This window comes from Gavialis gangeticus, unplaced genomic scaffold (assembly GCF_001723915.1).
Source record: "Gavialis gangeticus isolate Ggan-Ray unplaced genomic scaffold, GavGan_comp1, whole genome shotgun sequence".
Taxonomy (NCBI): Eukaryota; Metazoa; Chordata; order Crocodylia; family Gavialidae; genus Gavialis; species Gavialis gangeticus.
This window is the reverse complement of record NW_017728973.1, coordinates 6,322,699-6,335,494: the sequence shown is the minus strand read 5'-3', so window position 1 is coordinate 6,335,494 and position 12,796 is coordinate 6,322,699. Positions and strand designations below refer to the sequence as shown.

The 12,796-nt window shown below is 56.0% G+C and overlaps 1 protein-coding gene across 1 annotated transcript in view; it reads right to left on the bottom strand.

Annotated features, from left to right (window-relative positions):
- Window positions 1-12,459, bottom strand: part of PLXDC1 (plexin domain containing 1) — a 68,379-nt gene extending 55,920 nt beyond the window's left edge. Inside the window, exons 1-2 of the mRNA XM_019507486.1 lie at window positions 12,037-12,459; window positions 1,366-1,526 (exon numbers count right to left, since the gene is read on the bottom strand). Of these exons, the coding sequence (XP_019363031.1) occupies window positions 1,366-1,526; window positions 12,037-12,112 (237 nt within the window). The 5' untranslated portion in view covers window positions 12,113-12,459. The remainder of the gene's footprint in view (window positions 1-1,365; window positions 1,527-12,036) is intronic.
- Between the last annotated feature and the right edge of the window lie 337 nt (window positions 12,460-12,796).

Here is a 12,796-nt window from a genome sequence, read left to right as displayed (position 1 = left end):
CTTACTGGGACACTGACTCAGAGGCCTCATCTTTCCTCCTCTCCTGAAGGACCTGAGTCTGGGAAGGAGGCCAGGGCTTGGGTGCAAGCAGTTTTGCTGGTTCTGACCCCGCTCAGCATCACTGGCAGGCTGCAGCTGAGGGAGGGGCAAGGGTGAGAAATGCCAGGATGCCAAAGGAGTGGAGAAGCTATGGGTGTGGTGGTGCAGAGCTGGCAGGAAAAGGGCTACAGAGAATTGGGACTGGGATACACTGGCGGAGCAGGGCACAAAATGGGCCAAGGCTGCCACAGGCAATGGGGGAGGGTGCTGCAGGTCAGGACTGAGGAGCATCAGCAGGGTAGGCAGGGTCAGAGCAGCAGAGTAGCTGCTAGGCAGGGTTGAAGTGAAGCTGTGTGGGAGACTAGACTGGAATAGGAAGGGGCTGCAGGGTAGAGGGGCACAGGCAGAGCAGTGCATGGGGTGCCCGGGGATGGAATAGCAGGAGGCAGAGCTGAGGGGCAGTATTGGCCCAGCTAGTGAGAGGTTTCCAGGTCTTTTAGCCAACCCCTAAGGAAGGATGTGGTGGCAGAAACAACACTGAATGGATTTCTGATAGCTGTAGGGAGGCTCAGCCTGGTGAGCAATGCCCATCAGGTGAAGTTATCTAATTTTAGCAAAAGCAGGGACCTCATTGCCACTTGGGTCACTGCCCAGCCCTGGGGCCATCACTCCTGCCCCACCTGCTAGCTTTATTTTGGGGTGTAATTACCCTATGGGATCTGGTACCACCCAGTCACACACTGCCAGCGCAGCCACCAGCTTCCTTCCCAGGCCTGAAATAACATGCTGAGGCCAAACCTCAATGGGGAAACCACACCGCCTTGGCAAGGGGCTGGTGCAGCTGGCTGGTGAATGAGGCGGATGGTCTGGCCTGTGCATGTGGGCTCAGGAAGGTCACAGGACACTGATGTGTCACGTATGTGGCATTAACCAGGCAGGCTTGTGTGTGTGTCCCATGAACATGGGTGGGTTATGGGTGGGTCACAAGACACCTATACATCCCTCAGTTGCTACGTGATTGGATCATTTGTGCAGGTCAAGTGTGGAAGACTTGGTTCTTATCCTTTCAGAGGATGGATCGCAGGTCTGTTGTGACATGTCTTGACCTCTGCACAAAGCCATGTGTATGGCATGAGTGCCATTCATGGGGCCTTCTTCATAACCTTGGAGTCAACAGATCTCAGGCATGGAGCTAATGTGGAGCTCACCATGACCTCCCATATAGCCCTCCTCATAGCATCCCCAAGAGGAGAGGATCTTCATACAATGCAACCCTCTGCTGTAGCCAGTATCCAGGCAGTGCCCCCCACCCCCTCTCCCACTTACCACAATCTGCGTCTCGTTGTCTGGCAGGGTGTCAATGGCCAGGCTGCCCCCTACCAGGTCTTGGCTGATTCGGGTCCTGTTGGTCTCCAGCAAACTTTCCCGTGTCTTCCGCCTCCAGCCCGGAGGCTTTCCTCCCTTCAAGGAGCCCCCAGGTGCGTATCCTGTGGGAAGGGCAAAGAGTGAGCACCTGTTAGAGGGGAAGTCCCCAAGGAAGGTAGGTTCAAGTCCTGTGGCCACTGCATGGTGGGTGAGAAAAGATGAGTTTGATGGGTCGCAGCTCAGATCTTAGTGGCTGTCACACAAGGACAAGCCTGGAATGAGCTAATCCCCAACAGAGGGTTTAGCACAGAGGGAGGTGGATGTATGGACCTGAATATCCCAGCCTTGAGATGGGCGATGTTGGCAGGGCCCAGTGGGGTTGAGGGGCGAGCTCCCTGTAATCCTCTAGCCTCTACAGAGATGGCACAGAGACCAGGGCACCAGTATGCTGGGTGTTGCGCAGACACACTGAGAAATAGCCCCTGTCCTGCCCAAGCAAAACACACACAGGGTAGGGAGGGGACACTGAGGCACTGAATGGGGACAAGACTTGTCTGGGCCATCAGGAAAGCTGGAAAACATCCTGATTCCCATGCCAGTGCTCTGTGGTGATAGACAAAGAGGCTGTGCAATCTCAGCAAGGCACCAGCTAGGAGTAGGATGGGAGGGAGTAGGCAGGGGAGGGAGATGGGACCCCTTTATGAAGTTCAACGAGCAGTACAAACCTCAGGGTGGGGCAGAGGCCATGGGTTTAGGGACAGAGGAATCCCCAGCTGGGCAGTGGATGGGGGTTGTGCAGTCATGTCAGGTACCTGCTGCACCAGCCACAAGCCCTGCCTGGGTCAGAGGAGTCCCCTACAGGCCAGCACAGTTGAGGGGGCCAGGCAGGGAGGTTCTGTCCAAGGGTCTCCTGGAACGGTGTAAGGATGGGAGTTGCCCCAGCACGTGCCGTCCCTGCACCTCTTCTCCTTGCGTTGTGCAGATGTTTGTGCTGGAACAGCTGCCTGGGCTTCTGCCTGAGTAATCACCTCCTGTCAGCCAGGGCATATGGACTGCGTGTACAGAGCTAGAGGCCGGTGGGGACAGGGGAGGATGTAAAGGGCACTCCAGGACACAGAGAGCCTCTGCTATGGGCCCCAGCCCAGCCCAGACTTTAATCACACACCCAGGCCTTGCACGCTCCCAGACACATAACCTCACATTCATCTAATGTGCACGCTGCATCCAGATGCAGGCATCCCATGCTTACTCTATACACACACCACCAACACATAAGGACCTCTCATGCTTGCCTCTAGTGCACACTGCCCCTCAGACATGGGCCTTGAACACTCACAAAACCCTGTGCTCAGGGCAGAAGTGCACCAGCAACCCTTCCTCAATCCAATTGGTTTAACAATGCAGACTGCTCAAAAAGGAGGAAGTACACTACCAAACACAAGTACAGACAGAGCTGATACACCCAAACTGACACATGGATGCACATGACAAGCAAGCATGTGTGGGCAGACGTATACACACACACACACACCTCCCTAACCTGTACACACATATACCAGCTGATACTCACTCCTATGCTCACCTACACCCTGTCACACGTAGCCTGACTACCCTAGGACACTGCTTTGGTTGCAGGAAATACCTTAGTGCCAGTTGCAGGCTGCTTGAGCAGGGCACAGCACATACCCCTAGGACTGGGAGCTAAGGGGACTGTAAGGAAGAGTATAGAGAAGATCTCTTGTTTGTGGGACAACTACAAAACTTAACAAATTGGGTAGGAATGTGCACACACACATGCAATGACACAGGTGCATGCATGATATGTGAGCTACAAAGACAGACTGCCCAGCCTAAGGCCATAACAACATCACTACAGGCACTGGTAAGACCCCCCACCTCATAGCTCATCAATTCTCTTTGTCCAGGGTACTCTCTGGGAGACAGTTCACCACCCTGCCCAGGCTGCTTCCCATTGCTGGGCAACCTCTATTGGTTGATGTCCCAATGCTGGAGCAGACTTAGGCTGCAGACAGAGTCCAAGTTTATATCTCAAAAATAAATGTGTTTCTCATTCCCTCCCACACATGCCTCTCCCCTTCCAGCCCCTACTCCCAGTTTGCTGCAGTATGGGGAGGAAGAGGGTTCACAAAAGCTGCAAGAGAAAAGTCTAGGTCAGTGGTCTCCAAAGTGGGGTGCACGCGCCCCAGGGGGTGCGCAAGACAATCCATTGGGGTGCGGGAAGAAAATATTAGAACTTTGATTTAGATGTATCTTTATATAAATATACATATATTGGAGCTGTGTGCTCAAAATTTTTTTACTGATAGGGGTGCGCTATCAAAAAAGTTTGGAGACCACTGGTCTAGGTCACAAATGAGCTGCCTGGGCCAGGTTTGACTAGGTGTTTTCTCTTCAAGCTTTGCAGCTTGACAGCTCTTCGGTTAAAGAGAGACCCCAGTGTGGGACACAAGAGAGAGGGCTGTCAGCTGAAAGTGAGGGGCACTGGCAGACCACAACTGGGAGACCAGGTGTGTGATAGCAGAGGCTGTGGTCCAGGACTGAGGGTATTGGCAGGGCTGTGTGTATGGGGACTAGTCCCCATACACTTCCTCCAGGGCTGAGATAGCAGTGTGTCTTTGGGTGTGTGTGTGCCTGGCTTCTGCTTTGGGATGGAAGGGTGGGGGCTGTAGATAAGCCTGAGGGGAATTTCATTGCCACTCGGCCATGTCCGTGCCTGCCCAGTCTCATCTGTGCCACCGGCACATGCAGGTGCCCTGTTTCCTGGCACCTGTGAACAGCAGCACAACATCAGAGAGAGTGAAAAAGCCATTTGTGACCAGAGCAGGAATGATTTATTAGCTTTCTGGCACCTCATTAATGGTGGACATGGCTGTGGGGCAGCAGCAAAGCAGGAGCTGTTCAGCCCATGGGGGTGGTGGCTGCAAGGAGGCCAGGACTGGTAGAGAAAGGCAGATCTACCTAATCTAGCACCCAGTCTCCGGCAGGACCCAGCACCAGAGGGGCAGAGGGGGCAAGATACATCCCCAGTGGAGGACTGTTGAATAATACCCACAGGGGACATTTCCCCTCTGGAAGCCACAGTATCTTGGAGGCTCAACCTCCCCATTTCTGTCCATCTGTTGCCATCAGGCAGGGAGGGACACACTGGTCCAGGAAGAGCCAACGAGCTTGCAGCCCCTTCCCTGAGCTGTGGTTGGGCTGGGTTATGCTCTGCTGGGTTTGCCCATTTTAGCCACAGCCTGCTAATCTGGGACAGGCTCTTCCAGAGGTCTGGCCTGGCTTGGCCTTCACCACAAAGACTGCATGGAGCTGGCATGGAGTGCATTGGGATACAGATGGGGCCTGGTGCCCCACCTGGCAAGAGCCTCTGTGGGCAATAAGAGCTCAGGAGGGCAGAGAGGGAGTCTCCCAGTGGGGTACAGCCTGCCCCTTTGGGTCTACAGGCAGTTGGGACTGCTCTGCACAACTCCACTGCCAAATGGAGGATCCAAGCAAGATGGGAGGGCCTCCCAGCAAGAAGTTCCCTGAACTATAGTGCACTCTGCTCCCCATCCAGCCCAGGTTGCTCCAGAAGACAGAAGGAGGCTTTGCACCCCCAATGCATCTTTCCTTGCAGCCCCACAGCCTGGAAAGCATCTTCCCCTGGCACATGGTGCTTTGCCTCCCTGATACTGCCCTGTCCTCTGCCTTCTCCCATCCCAGGCTGCTCCTGTCAGTGCTGTCTGGATTTAAGATGCACGAGGGCAAGAGTTACAGCAAGTTCTTTCCACACCGCTCTGTTAGCGGAGAGGTAGCTTCCTGCTGATGCCCCTCAATCCCAACTGACAGCCCTCTGACCTATCCTTGAAACTGGCCTTTCCAGAAACAGCAGGCCCAGCTGTGTGACAGACACTCTGCATGTGATTACCCATTAGTAACTCAGTAGAGTCCAACAGACTTATAATCACTGGTGACATACGCAAGGTCAGGGGCAAGGCCTCAGGGCTAGGAAGGCTCCCACCAGTACCAATGGGACCAGTCCCTAGCAGGAGTGGGGACTGATCTGCATTTAGCATCTTTTTCCATATCACAGGGACAAGTGATGGACATGAGGGTTTCATCAGACATTGCCAGCCAGGTCTGGGCTCTGGCTGAAGTGGGATGTGTCTTATATGAGAACTGACCCCACAGCCCAAGGCTGCATGCCTGGGGTACGTGTACTGATAGCATTTGGACAAAGGGCAGTTTGGAGATAGCAGCCTTGGGGGAGGGAGGGGTGGCATGGACAGAGCACAGGGTAGGGGGGGCAGGAGACAGCTCTGACATTGGTATATTGTTTGGCCTTGGGCAAGTTAGTGCCCCGCTCTATGCCTCGGTTTCCCTCCCCATGCATCCTCAGCTAAGTTCTAGCAGAGCCCGGGCATCAGATGAGGCCCTTTGGCCCTTCTGAAAGCAGATGGAGGGAGGGTATGAGGTGGGCAGGTCTCTGAAAGTGGTTATATCTAGACCATGAGGGTGTAGGACTGCCTAGGGCAGCCCGTGATGCCAAGTCTGGGCGCTGAATGGGGCAGGGGACTCTGTAGTGAGGTGGCTGGGAGTGCAGCCCCCATCTCCCCATGTTAAATTCTCATAGTCTGGCTCCACTACTAAACTGCTCCCAGGGGGGTGAATGGAGACTCTGTCTCTGATCTCACCCAGCCCAGGGAGTGGAGTCTCCTAGGAGGGAAACAGGCGCTGAGCAGTGGGAGTGGGAGGAGCAGATAAGTTCTGAAATGCCATGTGGGGCTGGGGCTTGAGTCTCTCATCTGAGGAGACACCAGAGTTCAAATCCACCTGGCCATGGAGGATCAAGGTTCAAGTCTCCCTCCATGCTGGCGGGAGGCTGGACATGTTTACAACGAGCAGAGCCATTCCCCAAGCTTTGGTTTCAATTAGGAGCAGCTCTAACAAGCCTTTGTTACAGGCAGCCCACAGAGGCTCCTATTTCCTCCACCAAACCCCCTTCCAACTGCGGCATTAACTGCTCCATAAAGATTCCCCCCCCACCGCCCCCGATCTGTAAATGTCAGCCCCAGTCACAGACGCAGCTAGTAAAACATGATTCATTTGGCTTCCTTCCAGCTGCAAAATGGGCCACAGAGACCACGGCCAAGAGGAGCCTCTTTGATACCCAGGCAACGGGCCCCAGGACACCCATTGGAAAGTGCCCGCCAGTGCCTGTTACTCTCAGCCCTGGCAGAGTCTCCGCACCCAGGCACGAGGAGAGAACTGCTTTCACCTCAACCTCAACCCCAGCCCCTGCCAGCTGGTTCATGGCTGAAATGCAGCCAGCTCTGGGGAAGCAAGCAGAAGCTGGGGAGTGGCACACAGCACTGTGGAAAGGGAGGGTGAGAAACAAAGTGCAGGACCCACCTCAGAGGGATGGGGAGGTCTGGGAAGGCACCGGGGAACCCTGCCAGGATCCTCCCTTGCCATGTGCCGCAATACCCAGCTGTGGGGTGCCTGTCTGCTGCCAAGCCCAACACCCAGCACCCCCAATCCCACAACACATAGCAGATGGCACCCCCATGCCCACACCAGAGCTACTTCGGAGGCTGGGGGGAGGACTTTGCAAACCAGCTCTCAGGCACCATCCGTGCTGTGTGGTTAAGCCAGGAATCAGCTTGAGCAAGAGCCCCAGTAATTCATGGGCTGCCCTTCCCCCTCACAGGACCTCTCCCCTCTGCAGGGAGCTGCAGCCCCTGTGCTGCGTCTGCCCTGCAGCGTCCAGTAATGGCTTCCTCTGAACAGCTTCCCCATCTGTCAGCCTGACACCTCCATGCTCAGGCAGGCCGCGGCTTGCCCGTCTCTGCCAGCAGCAGGGGAAGGCAGTGCAGGACTGGGGAGGTGGGGAGCACAGATTGGCAATTGTGTCCAGACCCCTCTCTGCTCACCAGGGCCAGGGTCCCTCCTCAGCACTGCTCTGCTGGTGCCCCTCAGCCCCACCCTGTAGTCCCAACTAGCCCAGCAATGCCAGCTCCCCTGAGGACCCTGCCCAGGTACCCCATGACCCACAAATGGATGCTGTGTGCACTTTATTACAATGGTCTGGCTGGGCCCTGAGCTGTGTCCAGTAAGCAGCAGATCCTGATGCCCGAAATGACAGTCACCTCTGGTCAGCCAGGGCCTGAGCTGTGATCACTCTGCTAGGGGCTGCTGACAGGGCGCAGTAAGGACTCCCAGGGAATAGCCCTATATCTAGCCAGGTCCCTGTTCAGCTTTGCCAGGTTGTGGCACCTCCCCAGCAGCTTTTTCCCAGGGGTGCAGATTTGGAGAGGGGACTGGGGGGTGATACCAGGATGGATCTGTGCTTTGTTTCCCCCATGTCCCTGTAAAGCCCACTTGTGGCACAGACAGCCCTAGTCCAGGGAGCTCCCATTGCCTCCAAACAGGTGACCCCTCCTCAGAGCCGGGATGGATCTAGCCCTGCTTGAAACACACCCTCTCACTTGTGCAGGGCCCCCTCTGCAGCCCTCTCCTCACGGCAAGGAAGAGAAGCTGAGCCGGTGGGAAGGAGCTGGCGGGGTGGAGAGCAGCCCCCAAGCCTGCCAGCTGGCGATACAAGGCATGTTTGAACCCAGCCCAGGCCTCAGCCTGCCACCTTGTGAGCAAGGCCCTCACTTTCAGGCCTGTGTTTGGAAACCTCCCTCTCTGCAGCTTTACTTGGAGGGCTTGGGATGGCATCCTGGGCTGGAGGAGGAGAGGGGCAGGCAGTGTGTGTGTGTGTGGGAGGGGGTCCTCCAGCCATCCCCCCCAGCCAGGAGCCAACCCTTCTGGAAGGCTGCATCTCTGGAGAGCAGCCCTAGGTGCTCCCAGTTCCCTCTGCTGCCTCATGCAGTTATGTATCCCAGTCTTGAGCAGGCATAAATCACTGTTCACTTGCAAGGGTTATGTCAGGGCACTGGTGCACACAACTACGGGCACATCTACAGGTTGTCCTATGGCAGTGTAGCAACACACTACATTGCTGCACGGCAGCGATCACGAGTAGACATATGGCAACTTAGCAAGTTGTTCCCCAGGTATGGAGTGCGGCTACAGCAACGTAGCAGGGAAATTCAATTGTGTGCCATGCACATGGCACAGTAACCACGCATACTGTGCCACGTTTTACTACTTCCAAAAGGAAGTACTAAAGCACAGCAACAAGCAGATGCGCCCTATGTGACCACTCGGCCACCCTGACAGCATCCTGGTCTCCCAAACCTGCTGAAGGAGGTGTCCTGGCCAGTTCACTCTCTGCCTCCCCACAGCTTGAAAGCCCTCAGCTTGCCTCCTACAAACTCCTGAAGGGAAACAGCTATCACCTTTGTGTCCGTCCTTCCCAGGGAGTCTTGCTGGACTTCCAACCGATCTCCCTTCAGAGTGACAGGCCGTACAGAGGAGTATGGGCTGTCAAGCCAGAAGGGGCTGTTTGGCTCAGATGGTTCTGTGGCTTGGCCCTGTTTCCCTCCATTTCCTGGCATGAAGCTCTTAGGAGAGGCAGTGTTAGCAGAGCCCTCTCAGCAGTGCCGGCTTTTCCTGTTTACAGAGAGGGCTCTAAATCTCAGGCTGGGAGAGAGTTGGGATGGGTGAGGGACCGGCAGTCTGGAGGCTAACAAGCTTTGTGGTTTTCACAGCAACAGAAAGAGAGAAGCCAGAGAGCAGGGCAGGTATCCCAGACACCAGGCCAAGCCCTGGAGCAGGTGGCAGCGCCGGCGCTCAGGCCAGATGGGCCTTTGGACAGGCGGGTCCCAGAGCAAATGCCTCAGAAATGGTTGGGGCAGGCACAGCTACTGCAACCTCCCACTTAGGGAGCACCAGTAAAGCACCTGCCCTCAGCCCCGCAAATGAGTAATCAGGCATTCTCCATCTGGCTAGGGACCATCAGTAATACATATGGTCTTGCAGGCTGGGAGGGGAGTGGGGAACGGGGACTGCCTGTAAATAGCTCTTTTTTTCTCTACGTGTCCTAGATCCAGAGTCACAGAGACTCCAGGGGGGGGTAATAACAGAAGGGGACTGTCCTGCCTTTGCTAGATCACGAGGGTAAAGAGATCAGTGTGAAGGGAATGCAAATGCCATATCTGCCAATGCTGTGCAGGGCAGGGGGGGATGCAGTAACAGGGCAAGCTATGAAGGGTGCCACTAAGGCCTGGCTTTGCATTTGGCATGCAGGCTGGAGGGTGAACCTCACACATACATGCACATATGCATGTATGCACACATGCACATGTGCACACATATGCACACATGCATACATGCACACATATGCACACATGTACACACATATGCTCCAGACTGCTGCCCGGGCAGGAGGTAAGGAGATCAGAACCCCAGATCCAACATGCTGATTGCAGCCAGCCACATTCCTCCCTCCCCTAATGCTCAGCAGGGCCCTGCTCTACCTGGCACCTGTACTTGGGTTAATTCCTCTGCTAATGTAAACTGGCATCTGAAGTCAAGGGGGTGGCACTGACTGATGCCACTGGGGGATCATCTCCCCACCTCACACCCTGCAGAAGAATCTCTGGGGGTGGTAAGTACAGGGTAGACCTTCCGTCTCTGTCCTTGGAGCAGGCTCCATCACTCCAGCCTCTGGCCCAGAAAGAGGGAGACCTGGCACTGGATTCCAGGCCCATCTGGCATGGGCTCTGGGGGAGCCATGGTGTATGGTGCTGCAGTCAGAAGGAGATGAAGCTGTTCCATCTGTATCCACATGGGCAACATCCAGCCCCAAGAGCAGTGCCCTGGTCTGGCCCCACCAACTCCAGTCCTGCCCTGGGCTGCACCCCAGGTCCTGAGGTCAGAAGTGCAGGCTTGGGGAATGCTGGGGGAAACAGGGCAGTGTGAATGAGCCAGGCCTGTTGTCTGTGGCTGGGGAGTGGCTTGTGGTGTTGGAGGGAAGGTAACACAGGCAGGGCAAGCAACACCTGTGTCCATCTCCCAGGCTCCCTGAGACTGCAGGCTACATTGGCTGGAGCTAGCCTGGGAGCCAAGCAGGGGCAGTGACTAGGGCAAGCTTCCTCCTACCCATCCAGCCCTGGCAGGACCACCAGCCTCAGTCCATCCCATCCCTGGCACCTCTACCAAGGGATCCAGGGAGGGCCCACAGCTGTGCAGGCACCTGGCCACTAAGGGCTAGATTGAGACCTGCCAACCTTCTCCTGTCACACTTCCAACAGGCAGAAAAGCTCTGGGGTTACAGCACTGGATTCAGACCTGAAGCCTGGAGGGAAAGTATTCTCCCTCCCATTAGCTGCACCCTCATTCCTGCAGCACCCCCCTTAATAACCCCTGTCCCCCTACAGCCAGTCCCCAGGCCCAGCATCAACAGAGGGGGAAATGCCTCTTTTCCTGCTTCCCCTTCCCTCCAGCTGGTGGGACTGAAAAGGAGGGGAGCCCTGTGTTAGAGGCTTGAACAGAGCAGATCAGGTCAGGAAATGTATCCATGGGGACCCTAGAACCAGCCCCAGAGTCCAATCTAATGCTTCATGCACCTGCTCGTGAAGAAACGTCCTTGTTCTCTCCGTGCCCTCACTAGAACCGTTCGTGCCTGGCATAGAGACCGTCACCCCAAAACACATCACCAGCTGCTGATGACTTGGACAGAAACAGCCTGTGAGGTGGAACCCTGGCACATGCACGAACACACACACACATCCCCCATATCACTGAAATGCAGTCTCTTAAAGGTGAACACACATACACACTTAAAACACAACTGTCTTTGGGAAGAAAATCCAGACACCTTCTCTTCCCTGTCACACACACTCACACCATTGAATTCAGCTACTTCTGGGGTGGAACGAACACACACTTACCATACCCCTGAAATGCAACCACCTCTGGGGTGGGATCTAACCCACCTGCAATAAGGGACAGTCAGAGCTAAGTCTGTGGGCATGAGAATGGCTGGTGGCAGGGAGCTGAGCTGTTGCACAGCGGATGCTATACACCCTCAGCCATGTCCCTGGCCCCTGTGGGCTCCTGTCCCAGCTGTGCTGGTGCTGGCAGAGCCTTGCTTGGGTTTTCTTGCCCCAGCTCAGCAGAGGGGTTGCCCCCAGACAGAGCTACCCCTTGCCAGAGACCCCTTGGGACAGGGGAACTAAGTGTGTTTGAGGGGAGGAAGGGAGCATGAGGAAGTGCCAAGAACAAGCCCAGGGAAGTGGCAAAAGACAAGATGCAAAAACATTCATCAGTCAGGTACACTTGGGTCATGCACACTTGGGGACACTTGTAGACACTTGCAAGCATGCATAGAGGGACACTTGTGCCCACTCTCAGACACACACTCAGGACACTCATGCATGCTTCTGGGTACACACGGTGACCAGGGACATTTGCACTGTGTGCACAGGGACACTGGCACAATCACACTAGCACACAGCATCCCTCTTGGGTGCACATGCCCAGGGAGCGAGGGACACTGGTGTACTCTGTTCCAGACACACACCTGAATGGATGTTCCCGCTCAGTTCTCCATTCACAAATGACACCCCACACTCTTGCATGCCTCTTCCTTGCACACCTGTGCCCACCTCCCTGCCCCCCCCCCACAGCTGGCATCACCACTAGGTAGCAGCTTCCTTGTGGTACTGGGCATAGCCGTACCTGCTCCCTGGTGCATGCTGGCCTCTCCCGCAGCCTCTCGCAGCAGGTACAGCAGGACCAGGACTCCCCATCGCATCTTTGGGGGTGCAGGGTGGGGAGGTCCAGGGCGCGTCTTCCCCTGAGAGCTTGAATCTCCCACGGCACAAACTTTCCCTGGCTCCTCTTCGACCCTGGGCACCCACTGTCCAGGCTGGGCACCGTGCCACCTCTGCTACTCCAGGGTTTGCAGGAGCTGTGCAGGTCTCAGCAGCACAGACCCCCCATAGACCAACCAGGGGCCAGGAGGTTCAGGGTGCTCAGGAGGATGCAGATGCTGGAGAGATCCCGATGGCTTGGCTTGCCCGGCACAGGGAACGGCATCTGAGCAAGGGCAGCACGAGTTGGCTGCTGCTGTGGCAGTGAGTGGGGATCAGACTGCTCAACAGAGGCAGAGCAAAGGGAAGGGAGGCAGCAGGAGAGAGCTCATGCCCCCTGGTGGTGTTTCAGTGCTGCTGCCAATGAGGATAGCAGAGCCAGTGATAGGATAGGACCTGGTCCATCAGTGCCCACTGCATCCACTGGAGTCAGCAGCAACTGGCACCCCCCAGCCCACTACCAAGTGACTCTGCCACTGACTTGCTGCGTGGCCTTGGGCAAATCACTTCACCGTCCCTCATCAGGACTCCAGGGTTCCATTCTTGGCGCTGGCAGGGGACTGGAATCTAGTGGGTGGGGAGGGGATGGGGGCAGGACATCTTGGTTTTACTTCTGCTTCTGGGAG